The 27,068-nt window shown below is 36.1% G+C and overlaps 1 protein-coding gene across 3 annotated transcripts in view; it reads left to right on the top strand.

Annotated features, from left to right (window-relative positions):
• COL4A5 (collagen type IV alpha 5 chain) overlaps nucleotides 1–27,068 on the top strand; it is a gene marked incomplete at its 3' end in the record, with an annotated part of 237,781 nt that overhangs the window by 113,472 nt on the left and 97,241 nt on the right. For all 3 annotated transcript variants that reach the window (XM_079727040.1, XM_079727039.1, XM_079727041.1), the window contains exons 2-13: nucleotides 438–497; nucleotides 6,240–6,329; nucleotides 12,809–12,853; nucleotides 15,629–15,673; nucleotides 15,759–15,821; nucleotides 18,157–18,210; nucleotides 18,857–18,883; nucleotides 21,632–21,712; nucleotides 23,452–23,514; nucleotides 25,143–25,178; nucleotides 25,277–25,318; nucleotides 25,478–25,570. In XM_079727040.1, the coding sequence (XP_079583166.1) occupies nucleotides 438–497; nucleotides 6,240–6,329; nucleotides 12,809–12,853; nucleotides 15,629–15,673; nucleotides 15,759–15,821; nucleotides 18,157–18,210; nucleotides 18,857–18,883; nucleotides 21,632–21,712; nucleotides 23,452–23,514; nucleotides 25,143–25,178; nucleotides 25,277–25,318; nucleotides 25,478–25,570 (699 nt within the window). The remainder of the gene's footprint in view (nucleotides 1–437; nucleotides 498–6,239; nucleotides 6,330–12,808; nucleotides 12,854–15,628; nucleotides 15,674–15,758; nucleotides 15,822–18,156; nucleotides 18,211–18,856; nucleotides 18,884–21,631; nucleotides 21,713–23,451; nucleotides 23,515–25,142; nucleotides 25,179–25,276; nucleotides 25,319–25,477; nucleotides 25,571–27,068) is intronic.

Consider the following 27,068-nt stretch of genomic DNA (forward strand, 5'->3'; position numbering starts at 1 on the left):
TCATGTTCATGAATGCAGAAGAGCAAGGGACTTTAAGTGGCAGGCATCTTTGGCTAGTTGCCAAGGTCTTTGCTAATATAGATTGAGAGGTAATTTCTTACAAGTGATGTTAGGAGAGAAAATGAGTTCCTTAGAGCTGAAAATCATATTACAGGGAAGTTGTATGGATTTCTTTTTCATTTTTAAAAAGACATTTTTCACTTTAAAATTATAAGTATTTGCTCATTTTGAAAAGTTCAAACAGAAATATATACAATAAAAGATGAAAGATTCCCCCAGAGGTAACCATTGTTTGCAATTTTGTATATATCCTTTCAGATGTTTTTCTGGTAGTTGTTTTACAAGTTTGGATTGTTGAATTCATTTGAGCTATAAGTCAGAGTCTGTTTTTCAGGTTCATATTTAATGATTTTCCTCCCTTTTTCTCTTCCTTATAGGCTTGCTATGGGTGTTCTCCAGGATCAAAGTGTGACTGTAGTGGTATGAAAGGAGAAAAGGTAAGATATGAGATGAGCCTTAAAAAACCAATAAAATCGTGATTTTAATATTTTTTTAAAAAAAACAGGGCTTGTACCTCAGCATCTAATTAGATAAAATGAATTTCACTGTACTGCTTATTTTAGATTGCTTTAAGGGTTAGACTATATCTCAGAGATCAGCAAACACTTTCTGTAAAAATCCATATGGTAAATAATTTAGCCTTTGTGAGGCTCATAAGGTCTCTGTCACATATTTTTCTCCTTTTTTAAAAGTAGCCCTTTAATAGTGTAAAAAATTGTTGGCTCTTGTACTATACAAAACAGGGATCTGACTGAATTTGGCCTGAGAGCTGTAGTCTGCCAACCTCTGATGAATCTTTTTGCAGTCAATGACTTAGTAGGCAAAATAATGCAAAACTCTTAAGGAACCAAACATTTATCAGGCGACTAATCTGTGCTAGTTACCATACAATTTCATGTGTTTCATGTATTTTTATCTAATCCGTTTAAGTTAACGATTGGTCTATCTCTGTTTTCATCTCACTTTTCCCACAGCAGCATCCCTAATTATATAGATATGATGATTACAAAGTAAGTATTGGTGATGATTAAATAGCATAAACCTAGCCACTATGAATCAGTGACTGACATTGAAAACAGAAGATTAAAAAGGGATAGTGAATTGTGGCCAAAAAGGAATTGTACTAGGAGGAAGGTGATCGTATCCTAGTCTTCACTCTTTGGGGCTCAGTGAATATTTTTGAATGAATTATTGAATATTACTAATGATATATGAAAAAGTTTGGGATAATATCTCAAGAGCATATTCCATTCAGGCATATAGAAGTTACACTAGCATACTAAAGATGTTTAAAAGTCCTGGAGTAAAGAAACCTATTTGTTTGTTTTGCAGTGCTGTATTTCCAAGCTCTATTTAACAATTTAACCCACTTTCCTTCCTTCTAACGAAACACCTATTAATAATAATTGAAGAGTGTTATACAGAACGCTTATTTGAATGACATTAGCTTGAGGGGAATAGTTTTATAGTAAAGCTGCTTTCTGTAGCAGTAAAAAGACCAAGAGGGATTCATTTCTGATATTAGCAGAATGACTTTTATCAGATTAACTCTCCTTAAGATAAGAAGTAAACACTCTGGACAAAATATAACAACTATTTAATAGTACAGGAGAGTGGCCAAAGTAGGATAAAAGTAGAGAGGAGTCTTTTAAAGAAGGGAAGTACAGTGGGCAAGTTTGCACTTATGTGCCTTTTCTCCTGGGTGGGCACTTCAGTCTGCAGGGCAAAGGATGGCAAGAACCCAGACAGAAAAACAAAGTCTCAGTGGCTTGAGAAGTCAAGGACAGAATTGAGGATGCCAGAATGGCTGGAAAATGATGGGAGATATGCTGGAATGGAGGGAGTCACAGAATGGAGAGACCAAAAATCTGCTTGTAAATGCAGCCCAAATACTTGGTTGGACCCTGGACTTTATATGTATAGGGGAGGATTTATGCAACCCAGCAAGAAGGAACAGCTGGGAGCCTGCAATAAGTGAACATAGACTTAACTGCTGTCCCTTGAAAGGAAAACAGAATTTTAAGTGTTAGTTCAGCTGAGGTAGCTATTTCCTAAAACAAAAGTTCAATACTTTTTAGACAATATAAAAGAATCCAGTATGTGTACATATTAACTACAATGTCCACTATGCAATTAAAACTTACTAGACATGTGAAGTAACAAGTAAAAGTGACCCATGGTCAAGAAAAAGACCAATCAATGAAAACTAACTCTGAAATAACACAGATGTTAGAATTTTTAGACAAAGATTTAAAGCAGGTAGGATAAATATATTTGTTGATTTAAAGGGAACTCTGCTAATAATGAGTGAACAGATAGAGAATCGCAACAGAGCACTGGAAATTGTGAAATAAAAAGGAGGGAAATGTAGATTTGAAAAGCAAAATATAAGAAAGAACAATTTACCAGGTGGGCTTTTAACAGCAGAATGAAGAACACTGAAGAAAGATGGACAGATAACTTGAGAAATACACATTACCTAAAACTAACAAGTAACTAAATGAAGCAAAATATGACTAGCCCTATATCTACTAAGGAAATTGAATTATCAAACTCTTCCCACACACACATAAAAATTCCAGTCCAGAAGTTTTCACTGATGAATTATGTGAAACGTTTATGTAAGAGACAATATCAATCTTGCATAAACTTAGAAAATGGAAGCATTAGGGCTGATGTCCAGCTAATTTTATGAAACAAATACGCCCTAATACCCAAACCAGACAAAGATAAAATTTTAAAAATCATTAAACTATAGCTCATTAACATAGATGCAGAAATGAAGAACAGAATTTTAGCAAATCAGATCCAATGGCATATAAAGTGGATAATGTGTTCTTACAAAGTGGGGTTTATGCAAGGAATGCATGGTTGGTTTGACATTTGAAAACCAAAATTATAATTCACCATATTAAAAGACTAAATACAATTTTATTTATTTATTTTTTTTTGCGGTATGCGGGCCTCTCATGGTCCTCTCATGGGCCTCTCACTGTTGTGGCCTCTCCTGTTGCGGAGCACAGGCTCCGGACGCACAGGCTCAGCGGTCATGGCTCACGGGCCCAGCCGCTCCGCGGCATGTGGGATCTTACCGGACCAGGGCACAAACCCGTGTCCCCCGCATCAGCAGGCGGACTCTCAACCACTGCGCCACCAGGGAAGCCCCCTAAATACAAATTTTAAACATAAATAAGCCTACCAGGTAACTATCTCAGCAGATGCAAAGAAAGCATTTACCAAAATCCATCATGGATTTTTTTTTTTAAGGCAAGGCTTTACTGGGGCCCCTGCTGCAGCAGGGGTAGGGGTGCATCCAGGGATCGGGCCAGAGGGGTGGCTTAGGTGTTTTGCCCACCCCTCTGGTGGTGTGTGCAGGGGGCATGTTCAGTACCCTGCTTTTGCTCCTGACACCCTGTTTTTGCTCCAGGCTCTTCAAAAGTGGCAGTTGGGTTTTTTGATCTTTTGTAACTTTTTGGGTCCAGAATTTGCCCCAACTGCACATGCATGCAGTTATTTTTAGTCCCATATAGTTTCTTTGTGTTTTGTTGCTGGACGAGAGGTGTGTCCAGGTGCAAGCATTGCAGCACTACAGCAAAGGGTCCCAGGTCCCAGCCTGTTTCTTTTTTTCTTTTTTTTTTTTATAACATCTGTGTGATATTCAAGTGGAGATGTTTATGATAGCTGGCCCTGTGAGCCCAGTTTTTAGGGCAAAATGTGTTGATGTTTGAGATTTCCCAGGGAAAGAGTGAAAAAGGGTCAAAAAAGGGCCTCCAGAGTAATACCAATATTTAAACGACAGGCAGGGGGAGAAGAATATTATTCCATAAAGAAAAATAAGACTGATTTTTTATTCAAATATGGGCAGGCAGCATAAACCAGGTTTGTTTTTAAAGTTTGACCTTCAGAAACAGATGTACTACACCATTTTCTATGTTAGTGAGTGTTAGAAAATTACAGTAAAATCTAGGTAGCTGTAAGGATTAAATAATTGCCTGACAACCAGTAGCAAAGGGTAGGCACATAACAAATGTCAGCCTTCCCTACCATCTGTATTAGGAATTAGGTAGAGGACCCTCCTGGCACCCTCTCCTCATGGAAGCCTTCTATAGTTTCTACTGCAGGAAACTTTCTACCTTTCAAAGGCTGGGGATTGCTATTGCAATTCTTTTTGCTACTTTCCAGTAATTGCCCTTCTATCTTCCGTGGTATAATATTGCTCTGTCAGCTACATAGGACTACAACATCGTTTGACTATAGTGTGAGATTTCAGGACAAGTATCTGGTATAGGTATATGGTTTTTATTAATACCAGCACAGTTAAGCTTTTTAGCACTCTCTACTTTCAGTTTCTAGTGTATTCCTCTCGTATCTATAGCCTGGGTAGCAGTTTTGCTTCTGAGAAAATATAGCTCTCTTCAAGCATTTTCCTCAAGTTTTGGCAGAGATATGCTCTAAATACTAGCGGAGATCCCAAAACGTAGCTGTGTTTTCCACTTATGGAAATCTATTCGAACTAGATTGTTTTTTTCCTTCTAGCTTCCTTTCTGACTGGCACTTGTGGTCAGATTTCTACTACCCGCTCTGCCAGTATGGGCTATGTAATTATTTGAGCCAATCCAGCTCTAAAATTTTTGAATCTTTTATTTTTCTTCTCTTGTTCTATTTCCTTCAAAATAATGGCATTGAGATTGATGGATACTAAATTATCATAATTCTATGAGTAATTAAAACAATAAAGAGATATATTTATAGAAAATAGAGAGAAAATGCTGTAATATGTCAGTAATAGTTATTGTCAAAGCTACAGGAATGTTTAGGCCTACCCTTAACTGGCTAACATTTGCTTCATTGGCTTTGAAGTAATAAGTGAAAACTGACCAGAAGTAGCCTTTTCAAGGTGCTTATATTTATTGTAGGATGTTTCAGCATAAGAAGTTATTCAATACAAGATCATCTAAGCTATCTAGGCTAAACTTAGTATTTACCCCCTGTTGCCACACACACACAGACACACACAGATACACACACATACTGGGGTTATGAATGAAAGTCTGTTGTACCTTAACCTCCAAGGGTAAGTGCTTCTAATGGCGCATTAGTCAGTTGCCTTGTAGATATGGATGCTTTCTCTTTCTCAGGTGCTGTCTAGGCTGTCACTGTGGATAGGATCTGGGGAGAAGAGGGTTCCCAGAACAAGGTCCAGAGCCTCTGGCCAGAGACTCCACCTTCAAGCCTTAGGAAAGTAGAGGAACTGCTTGCAGCACTGCAGTTGGAAGCACATGCCATGGAGCTGTGAGCCCTTAGGGTTCTTAAACTTAATAGTGGTGAATTTGCTTTCTGTTACTGGATCCCCTAGAGATGTTAGGGTTCACACTCTTAATATAATTGACTGTACGCAAGTTAACTAACCCTAATGTGTCTATCTAATGGTATATTAGTATACATGGTCGCCCTGCAACACCCACCTATCTGGTTGTATAGATATGCACATCAGGCAGCCTTTCCTGATAGATGCTGATAAGATGTAGACCCTCACTAGTAGGTAGACAGCCCTCCTGTGCTGGTGTTGATAAGTGCTGTGGGCAGAACTGGGACTTGAGTCACAATTGCTGGTGGTTTTTTCTTTTCCTCTACAACAAACATTTATTCCTTTTTGTATTGATTTTACAATCAGAGAAAAATATAAAAATTTTGATGTTGTAGAGCCTTTTTCTAGCTAACTCATCACTAATCAGCAAATGAATTTCCATTCTGAATGATCCTGCAACTCTGTACTCCACGGAAAACCTGAAATCTTCTCTGATGTTTTCCTTTTACACTTCTTCATCCCTGAACCATACTTATTTCATGTAACCCCTTCATTCCTGGTTTCCTATATTTATTGCCATCTTCCCTGTTAAATTCTTGATGTCAGTATATTTAAACTTCATTTCTGATAAGCTTTTTACTTTTATGAGAAAGCAAGAGATTACATTACCAAATACGATATAAATTCAGAGTGGTTTGTATTTTTCCACTCATATCTTACAGGTTTCTCCATGTTAGTGGATACTCTGAACTTAGCATAATTAAATTAATTTAGTCTTCTCTAGATAGTCATTTGATGTTTTTGAATCTCAACCATGTTTGTGCTTGAAAATTCACAAATGACTTTATCTTTCATTGTTGTTCAATTGCAGGGGGAGAGAGGATTTCCAGGTTTGGAAGGCCATCCAGGTTTGCCTGGATTTCCAGGTCCAGAAGGGCCGCCAGGGCCTCGGGGACAAAAGGTATGTGCCAAGTTACCAACCAGTAATACCAAAGGAATTAAGCCATCTTAATGTGGGACACGTGTCAAATTAATTAAAAAGTTACTGAATTATAGCCAGAAACTAATATTTAAATAAAACAATAGAATGGCCAAGAATCTATACTTCATTATTGTTGTTTTTTTAAAAAAAGCTGAATATTACTGCTGTATTCAAATGCTTTTGGAAGCTGTCAATTGTGTGTGGTCATTGGGATCCTTAACAAAAATTAAGTCCTGTCAGGAGCTCAGCTGAGCTAGAGAGAGCTTAACTGCCAGGTGTCAGAGTACTGATTAAGACAACAAGCCAAAATGAAAGTAACAGCCAAGCCTTTAGTCACTTACTGTGACAGTGTGTATAAGCAAAACATAAACCAGAGAAATTGTGGACTCCCCCACTCTTCCTTTATTCCTCAAGGAACAGTGCCAGTGAGGGTGAAATGGATCAGCACAGACACGGGGGAATTGTTTCACTGCTCAGGGAGCTTGGAGCAAAAAACTGCTGTTTTTTATTATACCTGACAGCAGGATGAAAGAAGGGAGGGGGAAGGGCTAGGAGTGGAGAACTACTGAGTCAGAGTACAGAAAAAATGTCCTCAAGTTTCCCCCTCTCTCAATGAAGACGTCTTCACCAAGGTTCCATATAAAGAGGCCTTTCAGTGCAGATATGCATAAGAGCATGACCAGCCAGGGGGATTGACTCCTTTACTACAATTCCCTTCAGAGACTGACATGCATTGGCTGTGCACTAATTCTGGTGTGGGATGGGCAGCTTTTCTCTATGAGGCTTACCATATGGTTGGGCCTGAAAAATCACACATGAGTCTTTAGCCAGGAGCCAGACTCCTCGATTCCATTTCTTGATTTTTCAGGACCCAAATGAAAAGCATAGGTTACTCCAACATGGACCTGAATGGGTCAGGCTTTGAGGAGTTATGTCAAAAAATAGGTAATTAATCTGAGGCTCCAATGGATCATGGTCATGATCAAAATTATTCCAAGCAGGACAATCAGGCATGCCTGGAGGAGTGAGTGTAACCATAAGCTCCAAACATTACCAGGCCAGGAATAGATGGGGTTGGGTGGTGAGAGACATGTCTACCAGTTTGTCAAATTTACAGTGGCGGCAGCTATCTGAGACAGGTGTATCAATGAATTTGGTGAGGTGGAAGTCACACAGGCTATTCTGTGGGAGAGAAAGAAGGAGACGATATATCCTTACACTCTCCCTCTCCTGTACCCAAGCTCATAGATGCAAAGGTGCTGTTATCCTGTCAGTTGGGAATACTTTTCCCCATTGACTGCTGTGTGGGCAGTTTCTCCTATACCACGAGCAAGGATAGCATCTTATATGCATGTTAAGATATAGGATGTGAAGAGATAATCGTGAATTTTAAGATTGGGAAAAGCTCCTGTTTTATTTTTTTAATGGCTCTTTGACTGATGAAGTGATATATGAAAGGGCCAGTTCTGTTCATTTTCCTGGAAAATAATAGTGGTTTAGAAACCCTTTTTTCCTAATTTTATTTCATGGAATAGTGGTACATCGTGTCATTAGATCATTAAGGAAATCAAATGGATACTCATCAAGTAGTCCTCTGAGTAAAGGGGGAAAATTAATTTAAATGCACAAATACTTTTTAACACTTAACTATTCCATAGCATAGATTGTGGGAATAGGCTTGAGCATGATCTCTGAGGAGGTGGCAGTACACCAAGGAAGTTTTATTAGATTCAAGAGCAGAAGGGATGTGTGCTAAATTTCCTGAGTAGAACTTTACACTGAGAAAAAGGCAAGACTCTAAATGACTGCATAAAATGTAAGTAGATGGGCCATACAACAGAATTTCCTATGTCCAATGAGGTGCAAAACAGCAGAATGTTTCTTGTGCACCCAGAAATAGCAGAAAGATCTGAAAGAGTCAAGTGGGTAGAATTGAGCACTAACTCAGCAGCAGTCCATGTAGACTGCTGGCATGGGACATCTCAATGGATTCCAGCTTGGACTAGCCTGTCCCACCCCTCAACATCTTAGAACTACTTAAGCCCTCCATAGCTTAGGCACAGGCTTGTGAAAATGAGGTGGGAAGTCCAATTAACTGAGGTTAAATTTCAACCATCTTAGTGAAATGGGTGCTTTGAAATAGAAATTAAGTTGAACCATAGAAAAATAAAGTTACATTTCTTGTATCTGAGTTTACCTGGGATTTGGGGCTGAGTTTCTTGCACACTATGCTCACTGAGAGGTGGCAGGTCTAATAAAGATTTAGGTCAGATTAAAAGGAGCTAACTGGGCTTCCCTGGTGGCGCAGTAGTTGAGGGTCCGCCTGCCGATGCGGGGGACACGGGTTCGTGCCCAGGTCTGGGAGGATCCCGCGTGCCGCGGAGTGGCTGGGCCCGTGGGCCATGGCTGCTGGGCCTGCGCGCCCGGAGCCTGTGCTCCGCAATGGGAGAGGCCACAACAGTGAGAGGCCCGTGTACCGCAAAAAAAAAAAAAAAAAACAGCTAACTACATCAGAGTTTTTGAAATAGTTTAGCATTAACTGGGACTGTTGTACAATAGTATGATAATTTTTAAAGGTGTGGTTGTATGCAGTTTAAATTTAGAAAGCAATCCAGTCTTTTGCTGTGATTGCATTTCTATATCCATAAAAGGAGGAGGTTTGACTGCTTTCTAAACTTTGGGGATTTTGAATTAGAAGCACTTTGTGCTTCTATCTCCAGTATGACTTCATGCTCCCCAACATAGCTGAATTTATACTTTTTATGTGATTGGGTATTTGGGCACATGTGTATGTGTTAACATACATACCAATTCAAAAATTTTGTAGGATTATTCTTTAATCTGTATACTCATATATGAAAGTAAACATATATAAAACAAATATATGTAGGAGCGTATATATAAAGATTTCCAAAGGATTTCTTTAAAATTTCTTAAAAATAAAATTTAATTGATTTTCAATAGATAATATATTCATTTTGTTCAAAATAAATTAACATAAAAAGGGTATAAAATGAAAAAAATCTCCTTTCCACTGTGTCCATTAGCCACTGAGTTCTACGTATTCCTAATGAGTATCCACTTATGTTATTTTCTTGTGAATATGCCCAAGAATTTTTTATGAATATGCGTGCAGATACAAATATATACATGCATGTACACACATACACACTTTTACCTCCCTTTGTTTATAAAATGGGATACAGCGCATGGTTTGACCTTTGTTTTTCACTTGATATACATTGTAGATATCCCATATCAGTATACACGGAACCTCCTCATTTTTTATAACTGCATTGTATTATATTGTGTGTATAAACCATAACTCATTAAGCCAGTTCCCTATTGATGATCATTTAGGTGGTTTTCAATTTTTTGCTACCACAAACAGTGCTGCTAAGATGTACAATTTAAATAGATTTTCTTTCCCCAATAAAGGATTATCTCTAAGATTACTAGAAGTGGTTTTGCTGGATCAGAGCATATATGTATTTATATATTTTTGTGGATATCGCCAAATTGCCAACCAAGAAGTTGTATGATTTATCTTTGGTTCAGCAATGTACAAGATCAATTTCCCTATAGCTTCACCCAATCCTATTATGAAACTTGGATTCTTGCCAATCTGTTAGATGAAAAATGGCCTCTCAATGTACTTTTAGTTTGCATTTCTCTTATTAAAAATAAGATTGAGCATCTTTTCATTTCTGTGAACTGTCTGTTTATACCATTTGCCCATTTTTCTACTGGATTGTTGGTGTTTTCATATTTCACTGAGCTATTTATATTTTAGGGAGATTGCCCTTTCTCTGTGTTGTGAGTTACAATTATTTCCCACCAGTTTGTCATTTGTCTTCGCTGGGTGTGTGCATGTATATGTGTATATTTGTGTGTGTGTGTGTGTGTGTGTGTGTGTGTGTGTTTATCAGAGGTCTTTTGTGGCATTTCTGTTTTGAATATTAAACGCCTTCCCCACTGTAAGAGTATAAAATAATTCTCCCATGTTTTTTTCCAGTATATTAATAGTTTCACTTTTTTCATGTGAATATTGTATTGATTTCAATTCATCCTGGTATGGTTTGTGATGTAAGTTCCACTTTTTTTTCCAGATGTCCTCACAAGTGTGTCCCAATATAATTTTCCCCACGGATTTGCAATGCCACTTTCATTATATACCAAATTCACATGAATATATGGACCTGTTTCTCAACTTTTCATACTCTTCCAATGGTCTGGTTATTCAAATAACAGAACCAAACTATTTTAATTATTGACATCTTATGCTATATTTTTATATCTTCCAGTACTAGTGTCCCCTCATTGGTCTTTTTTTTCTTCAGAATTTTTCTCAATGTTCTTGCTTGTTTATTTTTCCATATAAACATTAGAGTCACCTTGTCCAGTTTAAAAAGAAATTCGTGTTATTTCTATTTTTATTGTATCAAATTTGTAACTAAATTGTTGAGAATTGACTTTTTTAGTGTTGAATCCTATTATCCAGGGACATGGAATGCCTTTCCATTTGTTCCAATCTTCCTTTTTGAACTTCAGAAGTGTTTTAAACTTTTCTTCTTATGAATCTTATACATTTCTTGCTCAGTTCATTGCTAAATATTTTATCTTTTTCTGCTATTGTAAATTGCACATTTTCTTCCATTATGTTTTCTAACTGGTAGTTGTTGTTATATAAGAAAGCTATTAATTCTTCGTATTAATTTTATATACAGTTACCTTACTGAATTATCTTATTGATTATAGTTTTTCATTTAATATCTTGGGTTTTCCATGCATACAGTCATATTATTTGCAAATAATATGTTTTACCTCATTCTTTCCAATTTTTATACCTCTAATATCTCTCTCTTATTTAGCCATGTTGGTTAGTATGACCAGTATAGTTTTAAGGCATCCTTGTCTTATTTTCACCTTTAGTGGGAAGACACAAAAAAGATTCATTGAACAAACAATTTTCTAGTTTTAAAATAGAATTAGATTTACTTTAATTTCCTTAGAGATGCATCTTTTGTGAAAATAGTAGATTATTAACCTTGTTTTAAAGCAAGGTGTGGTAGGCAGAATAATGCCCACCCCCTAAAGATGTCCATAACCTAATCCCCAGAACCTGTGAATATGTTAGGTTACATAGGTAAGTGAAATTAAGATTGCAGGTGGAATTAAAGCTGCTAGTCAGCTGGTTTTAAACTAGGGTAATTATTCTGGATGATCTGGGTGGGCCCAGTATAATCATAAGGGTCCTTTCAGTGTGGAAGAGGGAGGCAGAAGAGTCAGTGTCAGAGTGGTGCAATGTTAGAAAGACTCATTCAGCCGTCACTGACTTTGAACATAGAAGAGGGCTATGAGCAGAGGGATGCTGGTAGCTCTGGAAGCTGGAAAAAGAAAGTAAATGAATTCTCTCCATATAATCTCCAGAAAGTAACAGCTCTGCCACTGAGACCCGTCATACCTCTGACTTCCAGAACTGTAGATTGTATTATTTTAGGCCACTAAGTTTGTGGTAATTTGTAAGAGGAGCATAAGGAACTAAGACATCAGGTAACCTTTTCTCCAAATAAAACTTCATGGAAGCCCCAAATAAAACAGATAAAAACAGAGCTTCAGTGATTGAAGGAGGGTGACATAGGCATAAAGGACCTCCAGGGGAAATTCTAGGGTTGTAAGTAGAGTAGTTTGAAAGCCACTTGTATAAAGCAAGATGCCCCAGTTTAATAAAAACTATCTAAAGGCTCAGATGGTGGCCTGCTAGCTGTATGTTCCACTGAAATTCCTGCCTATTGGAGCAGAATTAGGTTTTCTTTATTCCATTTTTAAAAGAAACTACATAGTAAAACTTAGTGAGGCAAGACTTTAAATTCTCAGCAATGCGGTTGTAACTAGAAATGGGTAAATAGATTAACAAACATGTGGGCAGCCTCTTTTGCATGGAATCTATAGCAGAAGCTTTAAAGGAAAGTCTATGGTTTTCTTTTTCCTTCTTAGCTCTGCCAGTAGAAAGTGTCTTATAAAACATAGCAAAGGTTTAAAACAGCAAACTCAAGAACAGCTCATACTTAGGCCCAGAGACGATGCAAGCAGATTGACACAATATAGAAACTGCCCAGATTTTCAGCTCTTATTTTGTTTATGCATAAATGATTTGGGGAATATCTATACTACTATTTCATCTTTCTTTTCTTGCATGCTTCATAATTAACTTTACAGGTATAAAGTTTCTTCTACATGTTAACAGTTTTCTTCTCAGTAAATAAAGGCGTTTCCTTTAGCATATGACTTACCTCAGTGCTTTCAGTCTCAATAATACATGCTTCTTCCTTGGGTATGTAAGTTTCTCACTAACTTTCACAAAGGTTCACAAAAATTTGTCTCAGTTTACAGTCTAAAATTAGTTATTTGAGGGCTATTTTTGAAGGAAAAATAACTAAATATGTTGTATTTTTCAGGGTAGTGATGGAATTCCAGGGCCACCAGGACCAAAAGGGATCAGAGTAAGTGATATTTGCTGTATCAAATGCTTTGTTGGTCAAAATAGAGAAGAAGCAAATGAAGTGTTATGAGGCAACTAGAAAAGACTCATACTGAAATGCAGAAAGAAAAATGAAGTCTTTAAAAAGTTAAATTTAAGAGTTTGTATATGTCTACAACTAGCCTTTCTCTAGTATTTTGATAGTTATCTTTATATATCCAAATGCCTGGTTAAACTAATGAAAGAAGACTTTTGGTTAAGAAGTATGAAAGTGTTGAATTACAACAATTTTTCAATTTATTAAAAATATATATCATACAAGTGATTTAAAGCAGAACTTCCCAACCAGTGCAATCATCTCAGTCCTCTGGGTTCAGAGGACTGATCAATCACATCAGGCTGTGTAGCCTCCCTGGGTACTACATACAAATATTATAATTTTATTTGTGTATCTTGAAGAGAACAAGTTTGTGAAGCACTAGTTTAAACCGTTATGTTAAAGAATAACTATTTTTGGAAGAATACAATATTTCCTCAGTTCTAAGATGTATGATTTTTCAAGTTTTAATGTTCTGGAAATCAGGATGTGTCTCAAAAGTGAAGTGCACATATAATGATATTTTTCTGAAAAGCTTTTAGGTTGATATATACTTTTCAGTGTGTTTTAGATTTGGGAGGAAACTGTAGTTTAAAAATAGTACTGGCTTTTGGAAAATCATATTTAACTTTTTGAGCCTCAGTTTCTTCATTTGTTAAATTAGAGAGTCAAACAACACAATCTCCAAGGTCGCTTTTAGCTCTGAAATTCTGTTGTCATGGATTGACAAGGTCCCTGAATTTGAATGTAAAATATATGGGTGGTGGCATAGCATATTTATGTGTTACAAAGACAAACATTCTGATCTTCTGGATCTCCAGAAATTTAGTAGATGTACACATTTTATATAAATATTTAAACCATTCTGTTTGATGTCTACGTCTTGAGAACATGTAGATTGCCTTACATGCTGCTTATGACTGGTGGTGGGTAGGGCACTGGAAAAGCAAGGAGGAAACTCAAAATCCTTAGTTTATTTTAGCAGACATGTATCTATGTTTTTTTGTAGTAACTGAATATCAGTATACTATTAAAGCTCTTCATAATAATCATATCTCTTAATAGCTATAGCTACCATTAACTATGTTCTAAGCACTGTTGAAACTAAATAGCTTCAAAATAACAATATGCAAATAAGCAAAACAACCATTTCAATTTTAATACTAATAATAGAATTCTTAAATGCCACTAATTATTTCTTTGCTGTTGTTTATTTCCCCTTTGAATTGACTAATTTCAGTCAAAATATCATGTTTTAAAGACACTTGAAGTAATTCTCTTCTCTGTATTGTTACTGTCCACAACTTGCTGTACGTTAGGTTCATTGGTCCCAGTTTGCTTTCAAGTTTTAACGATTTCCTTTTTACCGCTTTCTAATTTTTTCATTATTTAAAACATTTACATTGTTCTATAAGACAAGGTATAGTCAGAGATGCTACCTATGCTTCCTTCCATCTCCCTATTCTCTTTCCTCCTTCCCCCAGAGGTAATCATTTTTATTATTTTCTGTTTATCCTTTCATTGTTTAGTATCGCTACCCTTGCTATAAAAAATTAGTGTAGGGCTTCCCTGGTGGCGCGGTGGTTGAGGGTCCGCCTGCCGATGCAGGGGACACGGGTTCGTGCCCTGGTCCGGGAAGATCCCACATGCCGCGGAGCGGCTGGGCCCATGAGCCATGGCCGCTGATCCTGCGCGTCTGGAGCCTGTGCTCTGCAATGGGAGAGGCCACAACAGTGAGAGGCCCGGGTACCGCAAAAAAAAAAAAAAAAAGAAGAAGAAAAAAAAAGTTAGTGTATTATGTACACTACTTACACTTTGTTTCTTTTGCTTAACATTATATCCTGGAGATCACTACATATTTCAATGTACAGAGATTTTGCTCATTCTTTTTAACAGCTGCATAGTTTTATATTATGCGGATGTACCATAATTTATTTAGTCATGTCCCTATTTATTTAGTCATGTCCCTATTTAGGTTAGAAACCTAAAGGTTTCTAACCTTTAGCTATAAATATGGTTATACAGCCATTTCTAGACTTTAGCTATAATAATGCTTCAATCAGTAACCTTGAATTTCATATTTTGTTTCATAATTTCTTGTGTACCTTTGGGATAGATTCTTAGAAATGAATTCCTTCAAAGAGTAAATAAATACATGTGTAATTTTGTTAGGTATTTCCAAATTTCTCTCCATGGTGTTTAAATCCCATTAGCAGTTGTATGAGAGTACATTTTCCCCATAGCCTCACCTACAGAGAGTTTTGTCAAACTTGTATTTTTGCCAATCCTGACGGGAATTTGATTAAAGGATTTTGGGGGTGATCACATTGATGTTCTCAGGGGCAGATATATTTGCCACATACCCATACCCTGCTGAATTCAATATTTATCACAAACCTGGGAGAATCACTTTGTCTTTTAGAAAAGACCTTTCATCCACTAATTTGCCTGCTCCTACTAAGTGCAATAAAGGCAATGCTCTCTCAAATAGGAGCTTTCTTCTATAGTTTTCTATAAAAGAGGTTTTTAAACACATATAGGAATTTTTTCTATAGTGTTTAAAAGACCGAGTGGTAATAATCAATGAAACACATTTTGTCCATTGCTATTCTAAATGTAATTCTCATAATTCCCTTAGGTAGGATATTATTTTATTGTTACTGATTGTTATTTGATTCAAGGAATTTATTTCTTTTATAGGGTCCTCCTGGACTTCCTGGATTTCCAGGGACACCAGGTCTTCCTGTAAGTAGGATTTGGCTTCTTATTTTAAAATCCCTTAAAAAGTAATCTAAGAAATATTATACATGTGTTATATCCCTTTTCAAAGGGAATGCCAGGCCATGATGGGGCCCCAGGACCTCAAGGCATCCCCGGATGCAATGGAACCAAGGTGAGATTTCTTTGAATTAATCTTAGGCAATATGCTTGATAATAATAGACTTAAAAATTTCAAGGAATCAATATGAAGAATGTCAAAGAAGAGATATAGTCGCTTCATGTCTAGGACAGACATAGGATATGTTCTCAGTTAACATTTTCAATATATTGAGACATCAGTAATTCTTGAAGCTTGTGTAATTAGCTGGGATATTGCATTGGGTTGAAGATTACTTACCAAATCCTTTTTTTTTGACTTTAGTGTAAAGTAAGATGAGAGTTAAAAAGGAATTAGGATATATATGTTTCAAATATTATATCGGTTGTTAAGAGTAATAATTGCAAATGTCATTCATTAGCTTTGCCTTTTTTAAAAAACTAGGTACAATTTAAGTTTTCAAATCTTTCATATTCTTAAAACTTCTTTACCTTGCCTAATAACTTCCTTAAGAAAAATCTTAAAAATCGATATGTAATATATCACATCAGTTTTTACCATAAACTATTAGTATGAAACCTGAAACTTCTCCATCAGTGAAAATAATGAATTTAACAAGTGAAAAACTAAAACTTCACATACTACAAACATTGTTTTCTGACCCACTTTTCTTATCTTTAGTCAATCCTAAATCCAACTATTTGGATTTAATATAAAGTGAAAGCAAGAAAAAAAAAAGGAAAATCTGCTCTTTTTAAAAGCTTACATATTATTGTTTCTGCTTCTTCCCTCACTTTTCTCATTTTCCTATAGGTTAATGAAATATATTATTATTTTCTGTATATCCTTTTGGCATTTCCATTTTGCACATAATATTCAGTGAAACTATTTATGAAATACCCTAGGTTTTTCTAACTAATGACATGTGTCATATTTTATATTAGGGCATATATTTAAAATAACTTGAACAAACTATTTTGCATTATGGGAGGCCACGTTTTGTGATAATCATTGTAGTATATACTTGAAGGCAATAAAATATTTTTACCTCCAATATTTCTCTCAAGTCGTTGTGACCCTCGCCAATAATAATAATAATAATAATAATAATGCCATTATTTATTATTATTATTATCATTTTGATTTTGATTTTGGGTTTGTGAGGCTTAGTTGTGTTCTTCATTTCTGCTTGGGGTGACCTTACAGTGGTAGAACCAATGTAGAATTAGTTTGCATGGCACATTGCATGTTAAAGTAGGCTACATTTGTATGCCTATTCTGGTAATTTGTTTGATTTTTGCCAGCACACCTTGAGCAACAGACCACTAGCCAGTTTTAATTTTGAAGACCAGATGTATCTACAATGAGTATAGTATGCTATGTGATTAAAGGGATCTTTTTCTTTCTTTTTGTTAAAGCAGCACCTTAGAAGATCTCATAATTAGTTTGTGTTTGAGGTCCCCAATTATGTGAGCAACAAAGTTTTTGAAAATGGATTTATTATGTATACTTTCAGATTAAATGGTTTCTTATATTTCTAACTATGTAACTAATAGAACGAACCCTAGAGATGGAGCCAGAATACATGGGTTGTTTCGTTTTCTGTCTTCTAAACTCAGTGTACAGACCACTCCCTTTCTCTCTGGGCCTACTTTGTCCATGTGTAAAAAAGTGGTGGAGAGAGGGATATTGGACAATAACTCAAAGGCACATAGCTGTAATCATTTTACTCTTTTAAGCCTCTGACGAGGATGTTTCTAAGATTACTGTGGCATATAGGTATTTGAAAGGAGGTTGCATTGGGGTTCTTCTACAGCAATTTTAGCTTTTGTTTTCTAAACCAAATGTCCATATTAGTACTTTACAAAAGGGAGTGAGAAAAATTGGGTGCCTAGAGAACATAATGACTTGCAATTGCTAGAACTATTGCTATTATTGTCCTCTTGGTGATATTAATGGCGTTCTTTCTTATCATCTTTTCCTCTTTACAAAAATAATTTGAAATAGTTTACGATAAAAGAAAAATGCAATACGGCCGTTAAAATAAAAATCTATATAATACATGGGCAGGAAATTGGGGCAGATCATTAACTATTAAATGTGATGATGGCCAGGAATCTGTGGTATGATTGTCTCAAAATGGATTTGTCAGAAGAAAATGACTAAGGTAGAATATTTTTTCTTTATTTCTGATTGGGATTGATGAGTAGAGATAAAAGTATCTTAGAAGGCTGAATTGATATGGATAGTTGATATTGAAGAAATTGGAAAGTGAAGGCTAATGAATTTTTGGCAATCTGGTATGTTTCAAAATGGCTTTTACAGAAATCTTTTCAATAAGTCATTGTTTGTTGGTATAGCTACGCTTTGTTTTTTATTCCTCACACTCTTTATTTTTAACTCCTTCTAGGGAGAACGTGGATTTCCAGGCAGTCCCGGTTTTCCTGGTTTACAGGGTCCTCCAGTAAGTTATAAAATTTGGGATTATAATGAACACAGGAATTAACAGAAGAAGCAGAACTGTAGAAAGTGAGCTCAGTGCATTCATGTGGAACAAAGTAGTACATTTTGAAATAGTAAACTAGAAGAGGATTTTTTAATATTAAATTTATTTATTTATTTATTTATTTGTTTATTTATGGCTGTGTTGGGTCTTCGTTGCTGCATGCAGGCTTTCTCTAGTTGTGGCGAGCGGGGGCTACTCTGTTGCGGTGCACGAGCGCTAGGCACGCAGGCTCAGTAGTTGCGGCTCACGGGCTCTAGAGCGCAGGCTCAGTAGTTGTGGTGCACAGGCTTAGTTGCTCTGTGGCATGTGGGATCTTCCCGGACCAGGGCTCGAACCCATGTCCCCTGCATTGGCAGGCAGATTCTTAACACTGTGCCACCAGGGAAGCCCAAGAAGAGGATATTTTATAAAAGAAGTTAGTAATACACAGAGCTCTCTGCTCTGTAAAACTAAAGATTCTGTGGTATTTAATATAAATATCATCTCTAAGTATCTTAAGATACCTTGTACTCAGAATGATCTTACAGTAGTCTATTCAATTTGTGTTCTTTTGCTTGCTCCCCTCTCATGTATATAAAATAATCACTTTTCTTTTTTATAATAGGGACCTCCTGGGATCCCAGGTATGAAGGTAAGCATCTCATGTTGGGAAGGTAAACATTTTGAATAAAATATTTAGAAAGCCTGCATCTTCAATCAGATATGTCTCTGACTTCTGTCTTAAAATGGATGCTTCTAGAAGTTGTGCAAGTGCACACTTACGAGCTCTCCTTAAGTAGTCTCCTTTGTTCTCATGGCTTTAAATACCTTTTATGGGCTGATACACTTGCAAATGTGTATATCAGACTCACATTTCTTTTTTGATACCTTCCGCATTACATTTTTAAAATATTTATTTATTTATTTGGCTGCACAGGGTCTTAGCTGTGGCACACGGGATCTTTGATTTTTAGTTGTGGAATGCGAACTCTTAATTGCGGCATGTGGGATCAAGTTCCCTGACCAGGGATAGAACCCAGGCCCCATGCATTGGGAGCGCAGAGTCTCAGCCACTGGACCACCACAGTTGACCACCTGCTCCCTCTAGAAATATTCTTTATCTCTGGCTTCTGAGACGCTACCTTTTCCTGATTTTTCTTATGCATCTCTGGTCATTCTGCAGTCTTCTATGCAAGCTCATGTTATTCTATCCAGCAGGTATCAGGACACAGTCCTGACTCCTTCTTCTCTTCTATGCCTAGCAATATTTTTAATGCTCATGTTATTGATTGCTGTCCAGTTATGGAGCACCTACGTTTCTTTGTCTAAAACAGAATTTTCTTCTGAGTTAGATGCATGTATTAAACAGCCTCCCTGACATCTCCACTCAAATATCTCCCAGACATTCAAATTAACATGCTCAAAGTTAACCAAGACCCCCAAATGAACCTGTTCCTCCTGTTTTCCCCATCTCTAAAATTTGTATCTCTATCATGTACACTTTTGCATGTATCAAAGCCTGAGAGTTAGTATTTGCATTTTCTACTTCTTCACACAGCTCCTCATTCCATGCTATCTCTAAATACTGTTAATTTTGCTTGTAAAATATATCATAAATTCATCCACTTTTATTCATTTCCACCGCCACCACACTAATCATAATGCCTCATCTGGAGTAGGTAGTATCCCCTTAACTAGTTTCTTTTTTCACACCCCCTCACCTCCCAGCCTGATTTGTTCTGTACAGAGCAGCCAAGAATGATCTTTTAAAAATGTAAATCAATAATTTAATCTCCCTCCTTGTTATGAAGCACAGAACTTTTGGAGAAACCTTGAATCCCAGAAGAGAGGTTTTTGCCACCTCCATGGCTCCTAATGCCAGACCTGGCTCTGTTTCTGGTGTGGGACAGCAAGACAGAATATTTGATTTGAATGACATGTTTGCCAGCAAATAGATTGCCTTTCTATTGCATAATGTCATTTCATACCAAAAGATACAACAGTCCAAAAGCCGTAATCCTAAATAATGTTGAGTCAGTATCAGTCAGGATACACTAAGAATATAAGAAGTTTCTGCATAATAAAGGACTCTCACAAAATGAAAAAAAAATTAATCTCCCTCCTTATAAACCTTCAAGGGCTTTCCACTGCATCTAAGATACAGTTCACATTCTTTTCCATTGCCTGTAAGACCTGCATATTCTGGTCTTTGCCCCATATTCCAGCCGTATCTTAAACCACTTTTCCTTTGGCTCACTGATCACACCTGTCTGCATTAAGTTATTTGAATGTGCCAAGCTCTTCTCTTTCTGGGTCCTTTGTTCATGCTGCTTACACTGCCTAATGCTCTTCCCCCATCTTCACCTGGCTGACTCCTTATTATCCTTTAGATCTCAGCATGAATGTTAACTTCATAAATTGCCCTTCTTTACTACCCAAACTAATTTCCTCCACTATTTCTTTTTTTTAGTTGAAATATATTTGATATATAACATTGTGTAAATTTAAGGTGTACAACATGTTAATTTGATACATTTATATTTTGTAATGTGATCACCATTATAACGATAGTTAGCCCCTCCACCACGTCACATAATTATTATTTCTTTTTAGTCCTCCACTGTTTCTTTTTTTTTTTTTAATTTATTTTTGGCTGTGTTGGGTCTTCGTTGCTGCACGTGGGCTTTCTCTAGTTGTGGTGAGCGGGGGCTACTCTTCATTGGGGTGCATGGGCTTCTTATTGCGGTGGCTTCTCTTGTTGCAGAGCACAGGCTCTAGGCACACGGGCTTCAGTAGTTGTGGCTCGCGGGCTCTAGAGCGCAGGCTCAGTAGTTGTGGCGCACGGGCTTAGTTGCTCTTTGGCATGCGGGATCTTCCCGGACCAGAGCTTGAACCCATGTCCCCTGCATTGGCAGGCAAATTCTTAACCGCTGCATCACCAGGGAAGCCCTCCACTGTTTCTTTATCATGTACCATGTAGTTTTCCTTTATAGTCCTAAACAGAAAATTTTGTCATCTTATTTGTTTATGCATTATGGTCTGAATTTCCCCAGTATATTATTAGCACAATAAGAACAGAAGTCTTGTTTATCTTCTTCACTACAAAGCATCCAAAGCCTAACACAATTCTTGGCAAATATTTATATTTAATAAATGTTTTTAATGAATGAGTAACTAAAGGTATGACAGGTTCTTAATAAATCGACTGTACTTCAGTGTACTCTGGCCACTTCCTCATTTTCCTTTAAAAGGTAAATTTATTCATGTTAATTACTGAGATCACCTAATCTTTGGGGACACTTCTGTGACAGATTGAATTCTCAGATTACTTTTTTGTGTTCTTGCCAGTTTTCATGTATCATAACTATTACTTACAATTTCCATTGATGATTTCTTTCAGGGAGAACCAGGTAGTATAATTATGTCATCACTGCCAGGTCCAAAGGGTAATCCAGGATTTCCCGGTCCTCCTGGAATACAAGTAAGCATCTGGTGATTTTCTTCTTTGCTATACTGATTAAATCAGACCACAGCATCTCTTTTTTATCCTCAGCCTTTAATACTCTCTATTTTAGTTATAGAAATTATCACCTGAGGTTTGATAGATATCGCAGGTACCTTGTACGTGAAAATAAAAGTATTCTGGACCAGGGAGAATTTTAAGAAGCGCTGCTTTGTTCTTTTAACTCTCAGTCCAGTTTCCATGGAAATTTTTGTTTTGGGGTTTCGCAGCAGAAATAGGCTTCTATATTCTTATTCCTATGCTGTGGGGATCAGTAGGGTGGTAGGAGTAAATGGTCTGATTAAAAATAAAAATTGTGGGTTTTCCATTTAAGATATTAGAAGACATAATTTGTAACATTATCAGTTATATATAACATGAACATATTTTGAAAGCTAAAAGAATAAAATTTATACATAGTGAACATCAAGTATAATCTTCAGAAAAAATAGTCATGTCAGCCTACACATAACATACATGGAGACAACAATAACTTTTGGGAATTTATAGATTAGGAAATTAATTTCTTGAGGTTTATTTTTCATGAAGATTGATCCCTTTGCCAAAAATAAAAATCAGCACTTTCTAGTATTTGATCACTAAGATACAATTTCAGGAACATTTTTCATTAGCCACCTTCTCATTCCATACTTGATATAACCCATCCATATGTTCTTAAGTACTCCCAATCTTTTATCTCTTATAAATTTGTATTATATTATATTTGAAAATATCAGAATACATGAAAAATATATGTAGGTTATGAAGCATAACAACCAAATGAACACTTATGAACCCAACACAGTGTTTAAGAACTAGAACGTTACAAATAATTTTGAATCAACCTGTGGTTTCCTTGGCAGCCACATCCTTCTGCGTTCTCCCAAGGCGTGACTACCATTCTGGGTTTTCCATTGCTTCTTAAAAATAGTTTTATTATATATGCATATATCTTTAAACAAGAGTATTTAGTTTTTGAAATAATACAAAATTTATGTGTAGTTTTCTCCAACTTTTTCTATTTGATATGTTAAGATTCATCCATATTATTGTATGTGGCTGTAGTTCATTCAGTTTTACTTCCGTATAACAGTCCTCATTTGAATATACTAGAATTTGTTTCTCTGATCTCCTATTATTGGATATTTGGGTTGTTTTGAGATTTTTTTAAATTACAGAATAATCCAGGATTTATACCTAGATATAAAATTACTAGATTTCAGGGCAGTCAAAATTTCAACTTCTTAAGATGCCAAATTGTGTTCCAAAACAGTTACATCATTCCCTTACCTTTTGTCCCAGTTATTCCCACTTCACTCTTTGTCTTTAATCTTATTTATTTTTATTTTAAAATTAGAGAAACTACCTTGAATCTAGTAGCCTTTCTCTTCCCATTTCTAGCATAAAAGCCCCACTAAATGCCCATCATTATTGCTTTATATTTTAAAACTTCCTTACTATGTGTTTGTCCCACATTTGTTATGTACCACTGTAAAACATAAGTTTTCTAATGCACCCATTCTGTTTAGTTGAATTTCTTTATAGTTATTTAATGCTTTTATTCGTCTACATTTTAAAATTCTGCTTATAACACTTCAAAATTATAGAATTGTAGAACAGAATTCTGGCAACTGAAGTTAGAATTTCATCCATTTAGCTTTTTATACAATACAGTGAGAGTTTTTTTCTCATCCTTTTCTTTACTTCCTTTGTAACAGGGCCCAGCTGGTCCCCCTGGTATACCAGGGCCAATTGGTCCCCTAGGACCACCAGGTTTGATGGTAAGCTTGCTTCTGTAATTTCATTTCTCCTTTTCTTTTGATTTCTTTCACAAATATTAATATTATGTGTATTACTTGAAATTATAATGTATTTACAGCATTCATGATCTATAGTTTTCTTAAATTTTCTTATTTATGGGAGATTTTACAGTGTTATGGTGAACAATATATATGCTAAGTAATAGCTCCATTTTATACATGGAAAAAAATGAAGTAAACAAAAGGAAAGATTTAAAATATTTTGTCAGTTCTGGCCATCTTATGAAGTCTTCTAAGGCAGTTCTTTAGTCACTTGATGAAATATGTTTCTTCAAGCTGTGGTTTGCTGTTAAAGAGGTATTCACAAAACAGGTATTCACAAAAAAATTGGCTCTCATTTCTTAAGGACCTGTAACAAAACAGTAGGATTGGTGAGGGTAGTGAATCACTGTGCAATGGGATAAGGATTGGTATTCCCAGGAAAGAAGCAAAAAACTTATAAAGACCCTGAATGTGCAACCAGTTCTCTTACTTTACTACCTGTATGGTCACTTACATTTTCTACTCTAATAAATTGTAAGTACCTTTACCCCTGAAATATTTAGATTTCATTCAAGTCATGTTTTAGACTTAGAGCTCTGCTGTTGCCCTCTTAAAAGGGCAAGAAAATTGTACTTCAGTCAAAGTAATTTCTCATATGCCACTCTATCTCTCATCTACCATATATTTAAGTGACAGTTTCCATTATACCTTTATAGAGTGTACATTTTTGCTTGTGAAGATTGGTCCTCTATTCATGAATGAAGGAAATAACATTCGATAAATACTAGAAGATCTACCAGAAAAAGATTGTGATTTTGGCTTTTTTAGAAATCTTTGGTAGAGGATTAGAAAACCTCTGAGTTTAGCTTGTTTTAGTTGTAGGTGTCTTGCAAAACATGAGATTCTGGACCATGGCACTTTTTCCTAACTCTGTTATTTACAACCTTGGCCTACCCTAGGTGTATTGTTACACCTTGAATTCCGTTAACTCTTGTGACCACATAACAGATTCACTCTGTACTTCTTAATGTCCCTGCAATTAACCCTGATTCAACAGATGAAGCAAAGTCTTAGAAATGCCACCAAGGTACAATATGTAAATAAATAGGTCAGCTGACATCAAGAAGTGATATACTTGGGCAGACAAATGCCAATTTAACTTTTCAAACCTTGAAACATTCTCAAAAATACAAATATTATATAAAATAAAACTGGAATAAAAAAGTAAACACATGCTTTTGAGAACTAGACAGTTAATTGTCTTATGGTACCTAAAGTTAACCTATAATTCTGATATGATAAATTTGATGTTTGTTGAGATTAATTTTTGTATTGATTTTTGGCACGAGTGCTACTCCTCTGCCTCTACCTATCCTTGCATTTCTTCCCCCGCCCACTTGTAGCCTGTCATGAGAAGTCTCCACAATCATCTAGTTTCTTTAAATCAATTTAAATGTGTGTCTCTGACTAGAAAACAATGAGAAAAAAACCCAGGAAATATTATTTTGAAGGGCTTTCTCAGTCCTCACTTTTTATGAAACCAAATAATTTTTAATATACTCATTAATATAACACTTTTTTCCCTTTTCTATGTCTTTTATTCTTAGGGCCCTCCTGGCCCACCAGGACTTCCAGGACCAAAGGTAGTTTTCTTTTTTTTTTTTTTTTTTACATCTTTTATTTGGTGTGGATTATTTTTGTTATTGTCAATGAGGTTTTAAATTGAAATCTCTCTCTTCAGGGGAATATGGGCTTAAATTTCCAGGGACCCAAGGGTGAAAAGGTGAGTAAAGAAGAAAGTTGCTTATTTAGTCCTCAGTTTTTTCCTTTCTTAGTCATTTGAACTTGTGTTTTTGCTTCCTGCAACTGTCTTAGCTTACATGTTATATTATTGTCTGTTTAAACTATGAAATATCACTTTCTTATTTTATCTTGCAAACAGGGTGAGCAAGGTCTTCAGGGCCCCCCTGGGCCACCTGGGCAGATCAGTGAACAGAAAAGACCAATTGATGTAGAGTTTCAGAAAGGAGATCAGGTGAGTATGTAGGGAGGAAATCAATGAATATCTTGCTATGAAAGTAGCATTCCATTAAAATGCATTACAAGCTGGAATAAGGTTATATGTGAAAGTCCTTTTAAAATAACAAGGATTTGAGATTATTAAAATTTTAAAATAACTTGATTGAGATAAACTTTATATACCATACAATTCACCCGTTTAAAGGGCACAATTACATATTTTTTTAGTCTATTCACAGGGTGGTGAAACCACCACTACAATTTAATTTTAGAACATTCTCATGAGCCCCCTCCAACAAAACCCCATACCAGTTAGTTGTGACTCCCCATTTCTCCCCAAACTCTCGAGCCCTGGGCAACCACCAATCTAATTTTTGGCTCTGTAGATTTGCCTATTTTGGACATTTTTATAAATGGAATCATATAATATACGGTCTTCTCTGTCTGGTTTCTTTTACTTATTATAATGTTTTCAAGTTCATCCATGTTGTAGCATGCATTGGTACTTTGTTCATTTTTATGGCTGAATAATATTCCTATGTGTGTATATTCCACATTTTATTTATTAATTCAACAGTTGATGGGCACTTGGATTTTTCTCCATTTTTGGCTATTATGAATAATACCTTTATATACAAAATCAAGTCATGGTAAGATAGACTGTCATTGTTTTAGATGACTGTGTTCTCTACATTTCACTGATATGCAGGGAGAAAGATGGTATTACTGTATAAAATCTTGTCATTTTTAGAAATAATTTTCTGATACCTTGCTTCTACTAGAGTAGATGAGGGGATCAAACACATCTTTTATAGAATAGTGGCTCACCCTTCAATAGAGTGTGTGCACTGTTGTTTCACTTAAATGCTAATAAGAAAGTTAAGAATAAAGGACAAATTATACTGAAACTCTACCATCAATATATATTGGGCCATTTAAATCTCTGCCAAAATGTATGTGTGTTATATAGCTCCAAAATCTCCAAGTTTTAGGTACCCTTGCCTTTTATAAAATATTTTATAAGAATAAAAAACCATTAATACTTTTGGGACTTCCCTGGTGGCGCAGTGGTTAAGAATCCGCCTGCCAATGCAGGGGACACGGGTTTGAGCCGTGGTCAGGGAAGATCCCACATGCCATGGAGCAACTAAGCCCGGGTGCCACAACTACTGAGCCTGTGCTCTAGAGCCCGTGAGCCACAACTGAGTCTGCGTGCCCCAACTACTGAAGCCCACGCATCTACAGCCTGTGCTTCACAACAAGAGAAGCCACCGCAATGAGAAGCCCTAGCACTGCAACGAAGAGTAGCCCCCACTCACCGCAACTAGAGAAAGCCTGCATGCAGCAACAAGGAACCAACACAACCAAAAATAAAATAAATAAACTAAAAAAAATCATTAATACTTTAATTTGAAGTGTTTTCTTGCTATTTACCTCAAAACTTGGCTTGTCCTAAAAATTAGCTGAAATGAGCAAAGATGGCTCTAGATTTTTTGCCTAGTAGATTTCAACTT

Source organism: Hyperoodon ampullatus (assembly GCF_949752795.1).
Source record: "Hyperoodon ampullatus genome assembly, chromosome: X".
NCBI classification, from domain to species: Eukaryota; Metazoa; Chordata; class Mammalia; order Artiodactyla; family Ziphiidae; genus Hyperoodon; species Hyperoodon ampullatus.